Genomic DNA, 16,461 nt, shown 5'->3' with positions numbered 1-16,461 from the left:
GAAAACTTGGTAATTAAAATTTCATGCCTGCCCTATGCAATTTCAAGATCTTTGTCACTCCTATGTCCCTTAGTATTATAACGTGAAGATGGAAATATACCACTCTATTCCAGAGAAACAGGAATCTCAACACCAATTCTTTTAATACTCACCATTTGGAGAATGGTCATGAGTTCCTATTTCTTATCTAGTTTCCTATCTTGTCATACGTTGCCTTCAATTTTGTGGCAGTTGGTTTTAGTTGACTTTCTGAAAACCAGTGTAAGCACTGTCCATTAAATCTTACACTTTGGTGATTTTACCAAAATACTGTATTAGGTCTAACAAGACATTGCCTACTTTTCACAGAACCATGCCAATTCCTGGATTAGCTTTCCAAGTACAGAGAAACCTCAAGTATCCAGCATTCGATTATCCGAATTTCGTATTATCCGGACAAGATCGCAAGGTCCCGATGCTTGACTAAATTGTGTTATCCGGCATTCGATTATCTGAACAAAACACTCCCCACCCATTTCGTTCACGTAATCGAGGTTCCTCAGTATATGCTTATTCAGTCACTAATATGTTCTCACTTAGAGATAAATTCACTGACCTGCAGCTCTGACATTATTTTGAACAGGCAAGAGGTTTTACAATCATTCAATAATCTGGCGTTTTCTTGAAATTCGGCACACTGTATAATATTTTCATACCATTGTGTGGAAATCCTCTGGTCCTGAGATTTGCTAAGTACTTTTTTTTTCCTGTTGCGTTATTAATGCCTTGAAGATCTTTCACTAATCTTCTCACAACCAAAAGCAAATTTTCACTCAACTCTTCAACTCATTGTGCCTTAGTCTGTTAAAGAATACATTATCTATATCAAAAACCTAACAGTATCTGTAAACGTTTTTTCGCTATCTACATTTGTTGTTGTTTGTAATCTGACTGTCTCTTTCTTGTCACTGTTCTTCACTCCTCCATAAAATGTATTTTTATTTAATATTGGACCAAAAAATTCTAAGGATATTACTTCAAAATTTGTTTTGAAGGGATAGCAACTTGAATTGTTATCTAATTATCTTTTGGTGTAGATTCATTATTAATGTGTTAAGTTTACCAACTCTCACTTATCCCTATTCTTTCTTCATTGGTTAGGTTTGAGTTATTCCAAATCTTTTGGACTGAACTCCTCGCCATCTCCTCTTTTAAGTTGGATTGTGAGGTTTGTTTTCATCATCATTGATTCGTCAATGTTCGCTTAATGTGCATGGGTACAATGGACTGAATGCCCTTTTGCGGTCTCGTAGATTCCTAGATGCATACATGCAGAAAAAGTCCTTTGACACATTGGGTCTACACCAACATAACTACCACTAAATGTGTGCCATTCCCAATTTCCTGCACTTGTCCCATATCCTTGAAAGTTATGATATTTGAAATACTCAACCACATATCTTATAAAGGTAGTAAGGGTTCCACTATCTTCCTCGGCAGGCATTCCAGATTCCACCACCTGCTGAATGGAAAGGTTTTTTTTCCCAAATCCCTTATTAATCTCCTGCCCCTTACCTTAAAACTATCCCCTCTTTGTCATTGATCCCTCAACCAAGGTGAACAGCTGCTTTGTATTCACCCTAACTGTACCCCTTATGATCTTAATCATGTTGCCTCCTATCTTCTCTGTTCTAGAGAAAGCAATCCAAGCCTTTCTAGTCTCTCCTTACAGCTCATTATCTCTATCCTAGGCAATATCCTGGTGAACCTCCTCTGTACCACCTCTTGTACGGTGACCAGAACTGCACACAGTACTCCAGTTGTGGCCTGACCAAAGCTCTGTTTAACTCTGATGTTACCTCCTCGCTCATACACATTATGCCATGACTGATGAAAGTGTTCCATATGCCTCCTTAAGTATCCTATTTACATTCTCTGCCAACTTCAAGGATCGTGAATAATTACACCAAGAGCCTGCTGTTCCTCTAAAATCTCTCAATCTAAGATTTTGTCAGACCATTGACTGACTGTTTCTGTCTCATGTTTTGAATTTTGCTGAAAAATGAGATGCTGCCGAGGTATTTCATTTTGCACTCATCATGACAATTGCATGAATGACAACTTCCAAATGATCATATTAGAGGACAAAAGCATGCTAATTGGTTTGCATGTTGACTGAGGCATTGCAATGAAGAAGACATTGGGAAACTATTGGCTCCCCAAGCCCCTGCATGATTCAGAGAAGACAGGAAATACTGAAACAGGAAACAACCTTTGTCCGGAAGGTCCCTGCATGTGAATAGGTATAGCTTTTAGGAATTCAAACTGAGCCACGTTACAATCTTGGCTGATTATTTTAAATTAGTCACATACATTCATTCAAAGTGACATGTCCTTTGAAAGCAAAAGTAACATGTCCAGGCCTTTTTCAATTAAACAAAAGGTCAGGACACTGCTGATCCTGGTGCATTCTCTATGGCAATGCCTCAACCAATTACAATCTACTCACCAAACAGCCAGTATCCTTTTTTTTCTCCTGTTGTATAAATTGGTGTTTCCTTTGAAAATTGGTAATTAGTATAGAACCAACACACTCAAGGTTGGGTAACTCTTACAGAACAATCTCATAATCATATTTAATAATAGACATTGGGTCTTGGGTTTTGTGAGTACAGGCTTGTTGAGTGTAATCTGTACTCTGCCAATTAAAGCAGTGAAAGGATCATGCATTTGATTTAATTGCCATAATATACAGACTGCATACCTTGGATTGCACCAGCACTGAAATGCATAGAGAATATGGCATTTATATGATAGGCATAACAGGTTTCTGGGTGAAAGTGAGGACTGCAGATGCTGGAGATTAGAGTCGAGAGTGTGGTGCTGGAGAAGCGCAGCAGGTCAGGCAGCATCTGAGGAGCAGCAGCCTCATTTCTGATGAAAGGCTTTTTCTCAAAACATCGACTCTCCTGTGCCCCAGATGCAGCCTGACCTGTAGTGCTTTTCCACCAACACACTCTCAACAACGTCTTTCTGGATTGACAACAGCATCCTGTTAATGGAAAATAATACTTGTGTAGCTATTGCATAGTAGCAGCAGCAGAAAATGGCTTGCTTAACCTGTAATTCACATTTTGAGGCATTTTGCATTTTCAGGGTAATTTACAGATCTATTTTAAATGTGGAAGAAATCTTGTGTGCTGGTAGCAGCACTATTGGTCAATTTAAGTTAATCGGTTGAGCTTGAAACATGGTTCAACTAGCCTTGCTAGAAATGATGTGTTGGGATCTCTTTGGGTGTTTTTCTAATGAGTCTAAGCAGTGTTGAAGGTCTCTACTGCAAAGCAAATGTTTTAATTAAATATTGCTGCTTCCTTGCTAGTCTTAATTTCCTAAAGCAGCTAGTCTTATTTCAATCGCATTCAATAAGTATGTTCTCTTTCTTGCTTGAGCTGCTGTTTCTTGAGTCAGATTAAAATCTTTAGATCTCCCAATCTCTCATCATTTGTTTTTTAGCTCATCCTGATCTCCATCTGATGAGCTACTCTGATCATACCTTGCAATGCATTGCCCTGTCACTATCAATGCTTTGCCCTAATGTGGCAGAGCTCAGGGATTTCTCTAATGATAATCCAAGAGTGGAAAGGCCCATATTGATTAAATGACTGATGAAACATCATTGACATGGAAAAAAAATCTCATAGGGCATTGGCATTGCTGGCTGGGCTAGCATTCATTGTCTGGCCCTGGTTGTCCTTGAAAAGGTTGTGGTGAGCTGCTGCCTTGAACCGCTGCAGTCCATTTGCTGTAGGTACACCCGCAATACTTTTGGGAGGGAATTCTACAATTTTGGCACCGTCACAATGAGAAAGTGGTGACATATTTCCAGCTCAGGCTGGTGAACAGCTTTCTAAAAAAACTCGTTCATGGGGTAAAGGAATCATTGGTTATGCTGGCAATTATTGCTCAGCTGGAATTGACAGGGCAGTTAATAGTCAACCACATTTCTGTAAGGATGGTAGTTTCATTCCCTAAAGGATATTAGTGAACCTTGAGTTCACTCATAGTGAACATATGAGTTTTTCTGCCAATTGACCTTGTTTTCATGGTTATCAGATTTGTTTTAATTCCAAATTTTTATTATCTTCAAATTCCACCATTTGCCACGGTGAGATTAGAGTCCAGGTCCCCAGAACATTACTCGGTTCTCTGGATTTACAGACCAGCAATAATGCCACGAGGCCATCACCTCCCCTTGAAAGGGAGCTCGCTTGTGGTGTTCCACTGGTTGTGTATTTGGAAAGGTGCTGTCTAGGATCTTTGCTAACTTTCTGCTTTGCATCTTGTAGATACTGCTCCTACTAAGTATCAGTGGTGGAAGGAATGGATGTTTGTGGATGAGGTGCCAATCAAGTGAGCTGTTTTGTCTTGATAGGAGTTAAGCTTCTCAAGTGCTGTTGGCGCTCCACTTGTACAAGCAAGTGGGGATGTTCCATCACACTCCTAACTTGTACCTTGTAGGGAGTGGACAAGCTCTGGAGAATCAGGAATTGAGTTGCTCACTGCAACATTCCAAGCCGCTAACTTGCTTTTGCAGCCACTCCATTTATATGGTGAGTCTAGTTGAGTTTCTGTACAACAGTAACCCCCATGATATTGTTAATGGAAGATACAGTAATGGTAACATCATTGAATGTCTAATGGCGATGGTTCGGTTATGTCTTATTGGAGATGGTCATTGCCCAGCATCTGTGTGGCTCGAATATTACTTGCCACTTTTCAGCCCATGCCTGTAGTTTGTCTGTGTATTGTTGCATTTGGATGTGGACTCTGAGGAGTTCCAAAGGTGCTGAACATGGTGCAATCATCAGCAAAAATCCCCACTTCTGATCTTATGATAGAAGAAAGATCATTGATGAAGCAGGTGAAGATGTTTGGGCCTAGAACACTACCCTGAGGAACTGCTGCAGAGATGACCTGGAGTTGGGATGACTGACCTCCCATAACCACAACCATCTTCCCATGTGCCAGGTATGATGGCAACCGTTGAAGAGTTGGAATGGAAGAATCCATTCCCATTGATTCCAGATTCTCTCATACTCCTTGATTCGACTTTCCGTCAAATACATTGTTAATGCAAGGCTGTCTTTCTCACCTCACCTCACCTCACCTCAACTCTTGAATTCAGCTCTTTTGACCATTTCTGAATGAAGGCTGTAATGTGGTCTGGAGCTGAGTGGCCCTGGTGCTTGATAGTACTATTGTTGATGTTTTTCATGCATTTTCCTGATGATCAAGAGTAAACTGATGAGGCAGTAATCAGCCAGGTTGGATTTGTCCTGCTTTTTGTGTACAGGATATATCTAGGTAATTTTCCACATTGTCAGGCAGATACCAGCGTTGTAGCTGTTCTGGGTGCTATGATTTCTGAAGCACAGGTCTTCAGTACTTTTGCAAGCTGAGAGATGCTCAGCTTCTGATTTGTCTATATGTACCCAGTCTTTGTTTACAGTGTGGACTGTGGGCTTCTTGTACATTGTAGGTCTGTTATTTGAACATTAGATTGTCAGTCAGTCAATGTGAATTATCAACAAATATGATCCAGTGTACAACATTGATAGCTGTTATGGAACTGTCAAGGTAGGAGAATCCAATACCTCTAACTTGATATTTGACACACGGGTTATTTATAATTCATAATATTACGGTGGAGACACTCTGAGATGAGTGTGTATAATTAAGGGGAGCAGGCAAAAAGGCCACCTTATGTAACTTTTAACTGATAAAAGACCAGACCTGAGCAATTGAAATTAAGCATGGTTTATGTATTGATTCAGATGTTGATGTTCGTGGTTTTGATCATTCTTGTCTCTCTCAGCAGTTTCATTTCCAGCTTTTAAAGCAAGAACCCTGCATTGTATTGGTGGCCCGCAACTCTTGTGTCAATGGCCAAGTTGTAAGTGTTGGATAGTCCTTGCACCTTCTCTCCAATTTCTATGATTATTGGCAGAGCATTGCAAATAAAGCCTTCCTGCAATAGAAATTGGATATACAGGAATCCTAACCTATCACTCTCTGCACCAATATTTTCTAATCGACCTGTTTAAAGATGTTATTACACACCCAGGAGCAGCTGGGACTTGAACCCAGGTCTTCTAGCTCAGAGTTAAGAACTCGACCACAGTGCCACAAGAGCCCTCATTCGGTGTAAGTTTACAGCATGATTAATTGATATTTCCATGAGAGAATGCATATTTGATATTTAGAACCTTATCTGACCATGTTATGTTTGATTGGGAGGTAGATCTAAATCCTAGATGTGGGAGTTTTTATTCCAGCTTGAAAGAGTTAAACTATTGCTGCACATGGTTTAATACTTATGACCAGGCTTATTAAACAGACTGGTACCAATAAGGAGAAAAAAACAGCATTTGTAGTGTTTTGATTGACATGCATTATATGGCTCAATATAAGCTCTGCAATAGGCAAGAGAAGAATTCTATTTGTACTTTTCCTAATCTCAACTGTTCAAGAAGTTACAGAATAAAGCTCTATAGCATTTACCAATATTCTACTGAAATCTCAGTGACAAGACTGTTTCTGGATTTGTGTGCAATTCAAAACAATACTTTCATTATTTTTATAGCAGGGAGATGGGCATGCTTACAGATATTCCAAACATGATGTAACTAGTATAAAATATATTATGATTCCAACTGATGGTAAAGCTGAACAAATCAGATCAGTGTGTGATCTAGCTTGACAGCCCATAAAGCTCAGTTTTTGCTTTTACAGTCCATTGAGAATATTTGACTTCAGAGCAGAGGTGGAGACAAATTGGTTTTTCATAATACTGGGACAATTTCTTTTGCAGAGAAAATAGACAAGCTAATACCTCATTCTAAAAGTTCCTGTCCAAATCATGCACATCCTGATCTGAAAATGTAACACTATTCATCACTGTTATTGGTCAACATGCTGACATGTCCATCTGAACAGCACTGTGGCTGTCTCTATAGCACACAGACTGCAGTAGTTCAAGAAAGCCGCTCACAAACAACAGCCCAACACTTAGGGATAGGCAATAAATGCTGGCCTTGCTAGATATGCCCATATCCCATGAATAAATATTAACAACTGGAGGTTTTACACCTGACATCTTGTCTTTACTCTTCTTGTGTTTGCAGATCTGGGTAAATCTGTTGATCAGTCTCTCCATTTTTTTCCATTATTTGTGTGAGGTGCCCCTCTCATTACTGAATTTGACCTTAAGATTCATGTGAAATTTTGCATGAGCTGGATATTGTGTCTATCATTTATAATTTCTGCAGTTGAGCAGTTTTTCCACCGGTATTGAACTGAAATTCCCTGAATGTGTTACATGACAATATTGAGAAAAAATGCACTTGACTGGGATATTACAAATGATCCTACAAGTAATGAGCACTCCATAGAATGACCTCAAACACGTAATTTTCTTTTTCATTACTCATTTTGTGGTCGTCATTGGCTGGCCAGCATTTATTGCCTCTCCTCGTTGCCCTTGAGAAGGTGTGGGTGAGCTGTCGTCTTGAACTGCTGTGGTCACCTGCTGTTGGTTGACCCACAATGCCTTTAGGGAGGGCATTCCATGTTATTTGACCCAGTGACAATGAAGGAATGGTGATATATTTCCAAGTCAGGATGGTAGAATGGCTTGGAGTGGAAGTTGAAGGTGGTGGTGTTCCCATATATCTGCTGCCCTTCTCCTTTAGATGGAATTGGTAGTGGGTTTGGAAGGTGCTGTCTGAGGATCTTTGGTGAATTTCCTTTTATAACAGTGTTGTTATTGAAATTGTTTCATTGTCAGACTCTGGTAGTTGCCTCGTTATTGAAAATCCGATGCAGTTTCTTAAGTGTATTTGACCTCCTAAGCTTGACTGTCCAACAGAATAGGTCTAAAGGCATCATCTGACAGCATCATTATAATGTACTCCACCCTACTGTAAAACTCTCCTATTATTCATTCTTGTATAAACCAAAGCATAGGTAATTAAGCACAGTTTTTACATATCTCATATCAATAGATCCTGATGCGCATGAATGCTGTCTGCTATTTAGCTGAATTGGGCATCCCAGATTAGCCTGTCAGCCAATTACATTAGCTGATTTATTTTCTTTCTTGCATCCTGGTACTGTGTGAGACTAATTAAGAGACCCCTTTCCACCAATTTGCAATAAGCCAAACTCAGCAATGTATTGTTGGTAACTTATACTGTTGCTTTAGTTCCATACCCCAATTTTAGAGGGTTTCGGGGAATGGATCTCATTGACAAAATAGTCTCTGTGCCAGTTCTACACGCAGTTGTGAGATGTTCAGTTTGAATATGGAGTTACAAGTGTTGTAATTTGCCCTTGGTTTTATTTCATTGGAGTGGTTTCCTGTTTCCCCTTGGCTTAAAGGATCAGGCTGGTTGTCTCTGTGAGCTTGAAAGTGATCCTGTAATTGCAGCGGTTTGTTATATTTTGCCTCCTTTGAATGGAAAATCCAGCTTAGCCGGAGCATTAATACTGAGCCTCTGAATGAGCCAAAAGCTGGATTTGATATTAATTCTTTTGTACTTGACTGTAAACTACTCAGGACAATGAAAAGCAACGTGAATGGGCTCATCCATTACCACCAAGGTAGCCATGGTTATCATAGAATCGATACGGGGTGGAAACAAGCCCTTCGTCCCAACAAGTCCACACTGACCCTCCGAAGAGTAATCCACCCAGACCCAGTCCCCCTGACTAATGCATCTAATCTACACATCCCTGACCACTATGGGCAATTGAGCACAGCCAGTTCACCTAAACTGCACATCTTTGGATTGTGGGAAAAACTGGAGCACACAGAGGAGGCCAGCACAGACTGTGAGAATGTGCAAATAGACAGTTGTCCAAGGCTGGAATCGAACCCAGATCCTGGTACTGTGAGGCAGCAGTGCTAATCACTGAGCCAGATTACAATTAGATGTGACCTGGTTTGCAATGTGGAGAGAGAGGTTGTGCTCCTAGTGTATCCTGAGAAGGTGCCCAAAGTCTCTGGAAAAAGATTTCAGACGTAGCTAAAAACAGAATGAAGTAATTCTGCATTTAATAAAATAAAAGTCATTTGAAATGAACTTGAAAAATGGCTGAGGAGGAGTGAAAGATTATAGAAATTATCAGAACAAGGGTAAATGAGAACATTCTAAAGTGAGAATGAAGGAAAAATGATGAAAGGCAAAAGGTCATAGGACAAAGGCTAGGTGGAATGGACAAAACATATGACAGGTCGAATTCAGTGTGGGCAAAGAAAAGGTGATACATTTAGGAAAGAATGAGAAGAGACAATACAAATTAAATGTTGCAATTCTTAAGGAAGGACAACAACAGTGACCTGAGTGGTGGTGCTCAAATCTTTGAAGATAGCAGGACATGTTAACAAAGGAGTTTATCAAATTTATAAGACCCTGGACTTTATAAATAGAACAGAGGTTATAAGAGTCCGAAAGAGTCTATAATGTTACTAGTAACTTAAAGGGTTTAAAGCCAGAGGGTCCAAATCTAAGGTGACAGAATTGGGTGGAAGAGGGACCGGGGTGACATGGAAGAGAATTTTATTGCAGTCCGAGTGATTAGGATTTCAAGCACACTATTTGATGAGATGGTGGCCTCCAAATGGGAATTGATACATTGCAGGGATGAGGGAAAAGAGCAGGCACTTGTGATAGGAGTTCTGTCCATGTAACTGCTACTTACAAAGTGGATTTTACAAAGTTTGTCTGGTCACAGGCTTTCAGGTACCTGCTAGAGTGATCCTGACATTGAAGAGATCAGGCTGAAGGCAAAAGTTAAAGCAGTCTCATGCATATGAAGGCCCCAGCAATACACATTTTCTCTCCAATTGACTGTAGTGTTTGTATCAAAGGTACATGTAGGAACTCTCCAATGCAATGCAAGCAAGTTTTTTTTTATATATTAAACCACCAGTCCATATGCTGTTTCTTGCTTCCACTGCATGCTGTTAGTATGAGTGCCAGCATAATGTAAGAGGAACCGGGCTTAAACCAGTATATGTTAGTCATGCAAGGGCATTCATTTTACTAAAAACCTGAATTTTGCTTTCTGTGCACCAGATGCTTTGGCATTTAGAAATTCTTTGGAATGTTTGAGTCTTGATTGAAGCTGCTGAGAAATCTGCATCCACTGATTAACATTAAGAAATCCAGAGAGCTTCTGTATAGATGTGCAGAGTGAGAGCTCTGATCAGTCATACATAGATTTTAACATCACTAACCAATTCAGAATACTGGTAAGCTTCATACTATCTAAGACCACCCAAAACCAAAATATTGGGGTTTCATGTTCTGAAACTGAATGAGAATAATCCCAGGTAAAAACAATGACTGCAGATGCTGGAAACTAGATTCTGGAGTAGAGTGGTGCTGGAAAAGCACAGCAGTTCAGGCAGCATCCAAGGAGCAGGAAAATCGACGTTTCGGGCAAAAGCCCTTCATCCTGATGAAGGGCTTTTGCCCGAAACGTCGATTTTCCTGCTCCTCGGATGCTGCCTGAACTGCTGCGCTTTTCCAGCACCACTCTACTCCAGAATGAGAACGATCCCAGTTAGTTAATTAGTGGGTCAATCTAGGCCCTGTACTGAAGCTGCCTGCTTCATGTCTGGGACTATAAATTTGTCGATTCGGATCTGAAATATCATGATTGAAACATGTCATTTTGAAACCACATCTCACAAGGCCTCACTCTCTCCCCCTCCCTCCCCCACCAGGGGTTCATCATTAGCTGATCATGACACAGCTGCTGACAAGTTAGGTTTGAAATCTCTCAAATTTGTTTTTTTATAATTTCCGGGATGTGGGTGTCATTTGGAACATCTGCATTTGTAGAGTCATAGAGATGTACAGTACAGAAATAGTCCTTTCAGATTTGTTTCCCTTTTTCTCATCGCCCTGGAGAAGATGATGGTGAAGTGGGCAAAAGTTACCCAGGAATTTCTCAGGAGCAGTTTAGTGAACAGCTGTGTGGGTGCATAGTGCATAGGCTACTGAGCACAGTGTGACTGACCATGCACTGAAAACCCAGTGACAGCATTGATTTTGTTTTCTGTCATTATTACTTACTGGTTTTGTTTCTGAGCGTTTGAAAGGAGCTTAAATTCAAATTTTTTAATGTTTTCCCTTCACTCATGGAATCCCTACAGTGTGAGAACATCCCCTTCGGCCCAACAAGTCCACACCAACCCTCTGAAGAGTAAACCACCCAGACCCATTCCCCTACCCTGTTATCCTTTTTTTTACCCCTGACTAATGCACCTAACCTACACATACCAAACATTATGGGCAGTTTAGTACGGCCAATTCATCCAACCTGCACATCTTTGGATTGTGGGAGGAAATTGGAGCACCTGAAAGAAACTCGCGCAGACACGGGGAGAATGTCCAAACTCCACACAGACATTGCCCGAGGCTGGAATTGAACCCAGGTCCCTGATGCTGTGAGGCAGCAGTGCTAACCACTAAACTGCTGTGCTGCCCAACTATTCTGCATTGGACCAGTAATAATTTTCAGAATGCTGCTATTCTGATAATTTCAGAAAAGTTCAAAACTTAAATCTGTAATATTTTGACTCAAGGTAAAAGAAATTCTGACAAACACGTGTTTATGGGGGCCTAACTTCTGGTGTCACTATATATCTCAGCCTATAACAGTGTCTCCAATAAGAATTCTGGACTGAGTTAATTGACCAATGGAGTTGTTGGAATGCTTTACCAATCTGCTTAGGCATCAAAGTTGTTGCACTGCCAAAGTATCTGGTCAACATGGATGAGTTGGACCAAAGGGTCTGTTTCCGTGCTATGTCTCTCTATGACTCTATTCATATAGACAAAGGTTTTTCCATAATGTTAATCCCAGCTAAAGGAAACATAACAACTGACTGTGTGTATTCTCCATTTTGTCCTTGATATATAGTTTATGACATGGTGTGATGCCAGTAGCACAGGTTCAATTCCCGTACCGACTAAGATCACCTTGAAGGTCCTGCTTTCTGATTGTTGTTCCTTGCCTGAGGTGTGATGACCATCCAGTTGAACACACTCTGTCATTAGAGAGCTGCCTCGAGAACTGGCAGTTTTCACTTGATGTAACCATGCGTTTCCTTGTATTCTCTGTTGACCACTTGTCTGTTTTTAGTTTGGATAAGTTTTTTTTAAAGATACCTTTGTTATCACATAATATTGGAAGGAATACCTGAAACTTAATGGAATGGGGAAGTAGGTGATGGATATGTTAATTGGGTGTGAATTGTATAAAAATGTGGAGCTAGTGATCAATGGTTTTGTAGAGTGTGGTTAACTAACATAAAGCTCTCTTTAAAAATTTGCACGTCAACTTTGTTTAAATATAGTTGTTTTCTAGTGTTTAGCGACTTTGTCAAGTTTTCTTCTGTATGCACTTATTGTCCTCCTGCACACCACGGTTTTTTAGATTAGGTTAGATTACTTACAGTGTGGAAACAGGCTCATCGGCCCAACAATTCCACACCGACCCGCCAAAGCGCAACCCACCCATACCCCTACATTTATCCCTTACCTAACACTGCGGGCAATTTAGCGTGGCCAATTCACCTGACCTGCACATCTTTGGACTGTGGGAGGAAACCGGAGCACCCGGAGGCCAGCATCAATGAGTCTGACCCTATTCTCCCTGATTTCCTAAAGCAATAGCAGGATCTATTGATTTTGTTTGCAGTTTGCTGTTTCCTGCCACCAGCAGTTTTAACAAGGAATCAGTTTTATAATTCAAGCTGACTAAATGTGAGTTAATGTGAATTTCCACCACGTTATTGATAAATTCTGACCATGTTGAACAGACAAGCGCCTTAGTGACCTGGAACCATTCTTTCGCATGTAGTGGAGTGTGTGGAGGATATTCACTTTCTATAATACAAACAATAGCTATAATTTTATGAAATTTTTTTGTATAAAACTGTTACTTTTTGATTAGCATAAGAAAAACTGCAAGTTGTGATACAAGTACAGTGATTTGAACTAGTCGAAGCTCATGGAACGTGTATAACTGGGGTGGGAGTGAGAGCTGCTGGAGAAGAGGAGGGCTGTCACTAAATAGAGTATTTAGGTTTTTGGGTATGAATCTGAACAAGATTCTTAAAATTTCAGCAGGTCAGGTAGGGGTGGGACGAAGGTGAGCAGTCCCGATAGTGCTTTGGGAGTAGAGTTTTTCTTAACTGTATCTGAAAGAATGAGAGCAATGGAATTCTGGTAATTAGTTGTAGGTGCTGAAACCACCAGTTTTCATGTCTGAATGTCAATTGGGGGAAGTTACAGTTCCTTCAAGATTTGGATTAACAACATCATACACTGAATTGTGTGAAATCCAACAGCTCAACAATTTAAATAATTTGACTTCTTATTACAGTTCCTCTTTAGCAAGATAATTTTCCATATGAAATATTGTAGCACTCCATTATTTTAGAAGGGTATCATCTCACTTTCCACAGGAGACTTGTCAGTCATTTTTAAAAATAGACTGCTGTTGTCTGTACAAACTGTAGACCTGTTGTATTTGTAGTGCTACTTTTATAAGTATCTTGCATCATCACTTAGTTCACCAGTCACAGTTGCCTGCTAGTCATTTATGGATCTTTGATATTCCAGTTCCTGCCAATACATGGTTACTGTCAAAAGAACATTTGTTTCCATATCTGCAGCAAAAAAAGAAGTTGATTATTCTGGAATGTACTCCAAATTTGCTTTGAAATGCACTTCTGTTTGGTTTAATCGAATGGCTTCTCAGCTAACATTTATAATACAGCAATCATTCTGTAATTGAAGTTGATCCTGATTTGACTGATACTGTTGTCCATGTCACTTTTCTTTGTGTTACTGCTACTTGTCCTAGTTGGCATCTTTTGACCTGGTTTGCTTTGTTGCTTGTGTGTGTGTGTGTGTGTGTGTGTGTGTGTGTGTGTGTGTGTGTGCGCGCGCATGCATGTGAGAATCTTCTTTTCATGAAGGCAAGATATATTGTGGAAAAGCCACATTTCACTGTAGGGACTGAGTTTCAGCATTGCATAATTGTAAGAATGCTGAGTCAAACTTGTTGGAGTCTGCGAACCAACACAAGACCATAGGGAATAGAAAGAGGAATAGGTGATTCAGCCTGTTGGTCTGCTTTGCCATTCAATAGAATCGTGGCTGATCCAACACCCCAAACATCCTCTTTCTTGTATTTGCCCCATAACCTTTGATTCCCCTACTGTTCAAGAATCTTATCTATCTCAGCCGTAGGATAGCCATAGCCCCCATAGATCTCTGTGGCAAGGAGTTCCTTCAAACCTCTGAAAGGAACAATTTCTCCTCCTCTCAGTCTTAAATTGGCTCCCCTTTATTCTGATTTTAAGCCACCAGTCCTAGGCTCTCCCAGTGGAAACAGTCTCTCAGTATTTACCCTGTCAAGCCCCTTAAGAATCCTATATGTTTCAATGAAGTCACCTCTCATTCCAATGCGTAAGAGTCTGAACATGTTTAGTCTTTGTTCATAAGGCAATTCCTTCATACCAGGAATAATCCTAGTGAGTATTCCCTGAACTGCCTCCAATGAAATGATGTCGACTTGAATTAAGGGGACCAGAACTGCTAGTTGTACTCCAGATGTAGCCTCCCTAACACCTTTTAGTAAGGTTTACCTGGACCACATATTCTTACTTTTATGCATACTTCTACTCCAACTGAGAAGAACATCCTAACTGCTGCAGGTGAGGCTATCCTGTGGTCTCTCAATGAATGACAGACTCATTACTTTTGTGCCCACTTGGAATTGGATAAGGATTGTCCAGTAACATCTTACACTGACTCCTTACAGAAAGGACTTTTGTTAATTTGTTAATTTAACAAAAAGAAAGTTGTTGATCAGCCTCCATCCCAGAGGTTGGAAGCTAATGCCTGTGATGAGATGCCAGGGATCGCTGGATTTTAAACTGTTTTTCCTTTCTCCCTTTTCTCTTTCAGAAATAAGCATTGACCACTGCTGTTAGAAAGTTTTGAGCTGTTCTTCCCTGACGCTCATTGGTCCTTGGGCGGCTTGTCCTCTGGTCCATAAATATCACCTCCCAGTGAAGCCAGGCCTATGTGCTGTGCTCCATGTCTCCTCTGAGCTGCGGCCCAGTAACGCGATGTGCCTTTTGGACACCATGGAAGTGGGGAAATATGGTAACAACACAGTTCCAGAGAGAAGCAAAGGAGTACTCTTGGAGCCTTTCATTCACCAAGTTGGCGGACACACCAGCATGATGCGCTATGATGATCACACAGTTTGTAAACCACTCATCAGCCGGGAGCAGCGATTCTATGAGTCGCTTCCACCAGAAATGAAAGAATTTACTCCAGAGTATAAAGGTGAGACGTTTCATGTCATGCAGTTAGATTGGTACTGTAGAACTAACTTTATCAGATTCTTGTTTAACATCAGTGCAGGAAATTTAAATGCACATCCAAGAAAACATTTTCTTTGCTTGATTTGGGATAGTTCAGATTGAGTGAAGGTATTCATTATCTGTTTGAAATAGGAACAGTTGACTGTTTACTGAATCTGCTGAACTCTGCATGTTTCTACTTTAAATAGATCCTGCATTTAAGTCACGTCACTAAATCATGGTTGTAGAGGTGATAAATTAGTCTGAGCATTGCAGAGGTGGACAAGAATCATGTTTCAAAATAGTACTTCAGCCCTTTAAGTCAAACTTCAGATTTTCAGTATACAAATATTATATTCACCAAACTCTCAGTTCCAGTTATATTCAATTGTCTATATTAATACTAAATGTATTGTGATAAGGATCTCCAAACTTTTGATTTTGTGCCTTTTTGTTAATTTCTAAGTTGCTGGTAACAGTAGCTCTTGGTGTTCTTATTCGGGATTTATCCACCAATGAAGCAACCACTCTTCCAAACCTGTAAATTGATCAGCTTCAAACCAATTGACCAGCAGATATGAAATTGAAGTACAAACTGGATTGAAATACTGGAGTTCCAAGTTGTTCCAGAGCCAAGGTTTGGGCATCCTGCCCGATGCAGCCTTATCCTCTGCTCACCGCATGGTGGCTCTGTGGTTAGCACTGCTGCCTCACAGTGCCAGGGACACAAGTTTGATTCCAGCCTTGGGCAACTGTATGTGTGGAATTTGCACATTCTCCCGATGTCCAAGTGGGTTTCCTCTGGGAGCTCTGGTTTTCTCCCACAGTCTAAAGATGCACAGATCAGATGAATTGGCAGTGCTAAATTGCTCATAGTGTTCAGGGATGTGTAGGTTAGATGCATTAGTCAGAGATATATGTAAAGTAATGGGGAATGGGTTTAGTGGGATGGTCTTCGGAGGGTCAGTGTGGACTTGTTGGGCTGAAGGAACAGTTTCCACACTGTAGGGATTCTATGATTC

The 16,461-nt window shown here is 40.4% G+C and overlaps 1 protein-coding gene across 1 annotated transcript in view; it reads left to right on the top strand.

The window, feature by feature from the left end:
* ip6k1 (inositol hexakisphosphate kinase 1) overlaps positions 1 to 16,461 on the top strand; it is a 72,244-nt gene that overhangs the window by 14,706 nt on the left and 41,077 nt on the right. The window contains exon 2 of the mRNA XM_060835786.1: positions 15,036 to 15,422. Within this exon, the coding sequence (XP_060691769.1) occupies positions 15,200 to 15,422 (223 nt within the window). The 5' untranslated portion in view covers positions 15,036 to 15,199. The remainder of the gene's footprint in view (positions 1 to 15,035; positions 15,423 to 16,461) is intronic.

This window comes from Hemiscyllium ocellatum, chromosome 14 (assembly GCF_020745735.1).
Source record: "Hemiscyllium ocellatum isolate sHemOce1 chromosome 14, sHemOce1.pat.X.cur, whole genome shotgun sequence".
Lineage (NCBI taxonomy): Eukaryota > Metazoa > Chordata > Chondrichthyes > Orectolobiformes > Hemiscylliidae > Hemiscyllium > Hemiscyllium ocellatum.
The sequence above is the reverse complement of the archived record's forward strand: the minus strand, read 5'-3'. Positions and strand labels throughout refer to the sequence as shown.